A 5,844-nucleotide genomic window follows, 5' to 3' on the forward strand; every position below is an offset into this window, starting at 1 on the left:
AATCACGTTAGATTTAAATCACTAAGTCAAAGGTTAATCTAATTACTAAAAAATGTCATCTAATCGTTTGTATCTTTAGCACGTCTTTAGTTTCATTTGAAAAGAAATTAAATTAAACCAAAAGCAACTCGAAGAAAATTTCAAACACCCAAATCTAGAGCATATGTTTTTTAGCCGGCCCACGCGAGGCTGAATAAGAAACAGTTTTCAAGTGCACTTAGAGGCATAATAAATTTTAATTAAAAAACTAAAGTATTATAAAATTTAGTATATTAAAATTTTGAAATATTATAATTTTTAAAAATACTGTTTATTAATCCGTTATTCTGTGGTGACATATATTACAAAATTATCATATATATCATAACATTTTATATATATATATATATATATATATATATATAGACAATAAAAGATTAATAGATAGATTTTTACTAAAAATTTTTAGTAAAAAAATATTCAATATCATGATTATTAAGTAATCTTAAACCTAGATTATAAAAATGGATGTTAATATTTATGAATAGAAAGTCCGTAATAAAGAGTGACTTATTGCAGGAAAGGAAAATATCCATAATTGCAAAAATATGGGATCCTTTGATAACATATTTGGTTATAAAATCAGAACAAAAATCAGATCCTACAGTATCTGCCCTTTTGGACGTACCACTAATGCCGTATGCAAGCGGAACAACAAACATTTGTTGACAGGCGACACGTGGAAAATGGGGCCCGCTGCTGACTAACTATTTTTATTTTTTAAAATTTTGGGAGAGGTGCTGAGAGAGTGAAGTACCAAAGATGAATTGCGATACAGCTATGTGTGTACCCTATTCTCTACCACTAGATAACATCTTTCCCTTCTAAAAAGTCCTGCTTTGGCCCCACTTTCTGCATCTACCCCAATACCCCATTCCACGCTTCATATTTTGTTCCTTCGTTTTATTTTTTTAAGCTTTATAATTTGTATTAAAAAAAGAAATTTTAGTGCATTTTTTACTCATAGATTAAAACCCAATTTCCCTGGCCATACAACATAAAAATAGCAACCTGCATTGAGCTGGTATCAAGGAAACGAGAACGCGAACCTCATTCAATCCCGACAATTAAATGACATTAGAATATGAAGCGTCTACGAGGAATTCCGGATATTGGTTTTGTGCAAATCGTCCAATATAAAATCATCTTAATAAAAAGCTTCACACTTATCAGCAATTGGTGAAAAAAAATAACAAATGCAATAAAAAGACATTGAAGGTCACTTGATAATACACTGCCATGGAAGAACTTTCAAATTACCAAACATAGCATCATGGCTCGAGATCCCCTTGGACGGCTCTTGAACAGCACGGGAAAACCCAAAGGATTCTCTTTTACATCTCGCTGATCTCAACTCCCTCAACAAAACAAAATAAATACTGTAGACGCATAAAAAAAACACTCACTCAAGGGATTGGTATTACAAATTCTGAGATTTCACAAAACTATAACACAACTTTATGCATGAGACTGACAAAATTTATCCTATAATAGTAATGTAGAAGGTCTTCTAGTCTTATTCCTATGCAGCTGCAAAACTTAGGCACAAGGTATATTGAGGGGTTCCTCAGTCCAACCGGCAAACTCATCAGCACCAAAATCACCAAAATCGAAATCAGGAAGCTCACTCGGCTCATTGTCATCAAAGCCACAAATTTGGATATCCTCAAGGCCACCAAGATCATCAAAACCCTGTCCATAATCATCAAAAGTTAACCAATCGAAATCAAACCCAAGGTTTGGTTCAGACCCACATGAAGCAGAAACAACAGCATCGGACGTTGGAGGCAAGTTCAACAGACTCAAATCGGGTATCTCCAACCCCGCCAGCTCAGCCACCAAATCATTAGCCTCAAAAGCTTCGTTGCTTGAAACATTACCCTTGACAATCGAATTAGAAGCCGAGGTATCCAACTCGAGCACGGAGGATGGAGATGTGTGTGACAACACACACTCTGAGTCCTCGGAAGTAGTAGAAAACTTCTCCGACACAGACACTGCAGCAGCAGAAACAGCGGCAGCAGAAGAGGAACAATAGTTACTCTTATCAGAAGTTGAAACCGATGGTACAATTGTAGCAGCGTTTTTACAGGCTTGAGCTTTAGCCATGGCTTCAAATTCGAGCCTTTTGGCCTCATACGCTTGAGAAGCCTCTTCTGCAGTGTTGTAAGTGCCTAGCCAGATCCGAGCACTCTTAAACGGGTCACGAATCTCTGCAGCCCACTTACCCCACTTCCTCTGCCTAACACCTCTATATTTACCAGAACCTTGTCTCCTCGTTGAAGGGTTTTGGGTCAAAACCCTCTTCTTGTTCTGAGGTTGACCTTCAATGCAAGCCGTGACTCTATTGTTGTTGCTATTCACTTCGCAAGAGCTTGTTTCTGGGGAGGTGACGACAAGAGGAAGAGGGGGAAGAGAGATCTCGCGAATGCTTCTTTTCACCCTTCTCTGGTTCATAATAACCTCTGACTCATCTTCGGATGAATCAGTAGCATCAGGATCGCCGAATATTATGCGGAGTTTTCTCATCGCTTTGGACTCTTGCAAGGGGTGATGAAGCCTTTGCTTCGCTCTATTAGCCGGTTGTTTCCGAGATTCGGGCATGGTGGGAAAACTTTTTTTTTTTGGAAAAACCCTCCAAAAACCCCTCAGAATACACAGAAAACTGTGAAGGAAACCAAATCGAATCAAAGAAAGAAAGAAATCAAAAGGTGGGCAACCAAAAAAAAAAGGTAACAAAATCTCTCAAGGTCTCAGGTGAGATCCCCTCTTAAGAATAAGAAGAGATATGAAAATCTTTGTATGTGAAAGCCTCCAAAACACTCCACTCCGCAACAAGTCCTGTTAAAAAAACCACAAAGTTAAAACCCCAAACCCATGAAAACAAAGGGGATTAATGAAAAAAAGAGAAGAAATGGAAAAACAAACCTTTTTGGCCTCAATCGCATTGAAACAGCTGGGTTCACACTATTTTGAGTCAGAATGCAAAGTAACATACAGCAACAGAAGCACAAGGAGAGAGCAAACAAGAGAGAAACAATCGAGAGCTGCACTGGAGCCCCAATCACTGCCAGAATAAACCCAGACGACATAAATCCACTGCTTGCCCTTCTTTTGAAGATTATTCCTCCGAGAAACACACAAATCAACCTCGGAGCTTTATTTGCTCTCTCAGTTCTTCACTCGCCAAAGAACAGGAGAAGAAAGAGTATCAAAGAGTGAAACACACTGATATATAAAGAAAACAAAGAAGAAACACAAGGGAGGCGCACAGTCTCTTAGGAAAAAGATTACAAATCTATGGCCCAGATTTTATCTCCTCCTTACAGCAAGAGAAAAATGTGCACCCTATTGCTAGTTTTTATCGATCTCAACAATGAAATTGCTTTTGCCAGTGACTCGGGTGAAGCAAATCAATAAATATAGAGAAAAAAATAGCCGACTTTAGTACGACACACAGAGTGAAACAGACGCAAATCTCTATACAAACATTACCACACCCACAATTTATTTAATTTATTTATAATAAAAAAACACCATTACAAGACCACTAATTAATAAATTAGTTTAAAATAAAATGAGTTTCTCGAGAGACCATAAAAACTTCACTGTTCACAATGAAATTTACCTTGCTTATTTTCACTGAGGCGAAGGAGGCTGCTATGTCTGTGGCTCTGTCTGTCTTTCTCTCTCCTCTGCTCTGTCTCTACTTGGCAGTGTTTCTCTCACAGTGAGTGGCCCCTCTCTCTCTCTCTCTCTCTCTCTCTCTCTTTTCTACTCTACCAGGTCTGTCTGAGCCATTAACCTTTTTTTAATCACCCCGGTCAAAATTTCGCATTTAAAGCGACCGAGTAGGTAAAACATATAATATTAATTATGCAAAGTTAATTTATTTCCATTATTAGATATGAGCTGGCATGGGGCTGTGTCACATTCTCCATGCATCAACCAAGCATGATCATCCACATACATATCATGCCCTCATTCCACCCTTTCCAATGTAACTTCCTAGGAATCCCATGTTTCGGTTTTCACGCGTCCATCCAACTTTTTCTTTCAATCCCACTGTAGTTAAATTTGAGTGTTTTACACGCGCTTGAGTGAGGATGACTTAAAATATGTCTTTGCCATGCAACTTTTTGCGCCGCCAACGATGACTAGTAACAAAGGAAACGATTGGTTGCCGCACGGTAATAACGGATACCGTTGGTGATATTTACTCAAAATGCCAACACACTGCCCTCTCTAGAAGAAGGCTATAAGGAAATAAAGTGAGTGTATTTTTACTGTTATATTCTTTTCCACGATTTTCTTTTTGCTTTTATCTAATTACTTTTATATTTTCTTATTTATTATTTTTATAAATATTTTTAAATTACTTTAATAACAATCATAGTAATAAAATTTAAAAGACAAAGAAAGCACTTTCCAATTCCGCAATATCTAGTTAATATCTGATTTTATAAAACAACATTGAAATAATTTTTAAATTTTAAATATAATAAAGATGATATTTAATTTATTACCACAAATCCTATAATTAATACCTGGTTTTACACACACACACAAAATCCTTTTTATTTTTTATTTGTTTGTTATGTTATATTGCTTGCGTGATGGTTAATAAAAAATAATAATTTTTTTTATAATAGAATAATTGTATTTGTTTTCTTCGATGTATATTAGAATAATTTTGAATGATACTTTTAGAAAGAAATGTATTTTATTTTATTCTCTTTCCTGATAATTCATGTTACTTTTTACATTAAATATTTTTTTTTGTTATTTTCTTTTAATTTTTAGATATTATTGCTTAAATCAGTTAAAATTTAATTTAAATTATAAAATCACATAAAAAATAAATACATATAAAATTGTTTTGATTCACATGATTTATAATTACTAATTTTAAAATTGAAGACTTATATCTCTTTAGTTTATTTTTGTCGGATAAACTCAATTCATCTTTAATTAATAACTGTTTCAAATTAATCATAATCAACATTTTCTACATGCTTTATTATATTTTTTTTTTCTTATGATACATAAATTTATCAGCAGAGAGTGTTGTATTTTTTAAAATCAGTGGAAAATAAAATATATAGATAAGTTTATGGCTGTTAAATCAAACTTGATTCAAGAGAAATATATATCATGTGGAGTACATCAGTTCAATCGACGATTAAAATAAGAATCTTTAAGTTTGATCATTCTTAGCTGAAAATAAATATTTTATTTATGAATATATTATAGTAAGAAATAACAATTTTATTAATTTATTCATAAATTAATTATAAAGAAAGGGAAAATAAATTTATAACCACAATATAATTTAATATATTTAAAAAAATTAAATGCTACATAGTCACTTGAAGAAAAAAGTTATAAATATTATTTTAACAAAAATATTTAATATAATTAATTTTAAAACTTTAAATATTATATTTAATTTATTTTTATACAATAAAAATATATTAAATACCATTACAAATTGACAAATATAAAGGAGAAATTTAATACTCGTGTAACATAGGGAAAATTTAGTAATTGGTAAGTATCTCATGTGACGTATATACATTAATTGAATGTTTTGAAATACAAATGAATGATAAAATATTTTGTTAGTAAAGAAAAAATTATTTTATTAACTAATTGGTATTTAAATTTATAAAATTGCATTTATCTTAACTTTGTATAATTATGTTTTTATTTCTATTTTTTTGAATAAGTATTAATTTTTTTTTATGTATATAGATTTTAAATTTTTCTTAAAATTTCTCTAATAATATATATTTTATCTATAAA

The 5,844-nt window shown here is 32.6% G+C and overlaps 1 protein-coding gene across 1 annotated transcript; it reads right to left on the reverse strand.

Moving 5' to 3' along the window:
• Positions 1 to 1,168: 1,168 nt before the first annotated feature.
• On the reverse strand, positions 1,169 to 3,825 carry LOC113872085 (ethylene-responsive transcription factor ERF118-like). Its single transcript, XM_027509338.1, has 3 exons — positions 3,668 to 3,825; positions 2,968 to 3,216; positions 1,169 to 2,880 (listed from the first exon to the last, which is right to left on the reverse strand). Exon 3 carries the CDS (start codon positions 2,641 to 2,643, stop codon positions 1,579 to 1,581), a length of 1,065 nt encoding a protein of 354 aa, XP_027365139.1. The 5' UTR covers positions 2,644 to 2,880; positions 2,968 to 3,216; positions 3,668 to 3,825; the 3' UTR covers positions 1,169 to 1,578.
• Between the last annotated feature and the right edge of the window lie 2,019 nt (positions 3,826 to 5,844).

This window comes from Abrus precatorius, unplaced genomic scaffold, assembly GCF_003935025.1.
Source record: "Abrus precatorius isolate BTA unplaced genomic scaffold, Abrus_2018 Scaffold7, whole genome shotgun sequence".
NCBI classification, from domain to species: Eukaryota; Viridiplantae; Streptophyta; class Magnoliopsida; order Fabales; family Fabaceae; genus Abrus; species Abrus precatorius.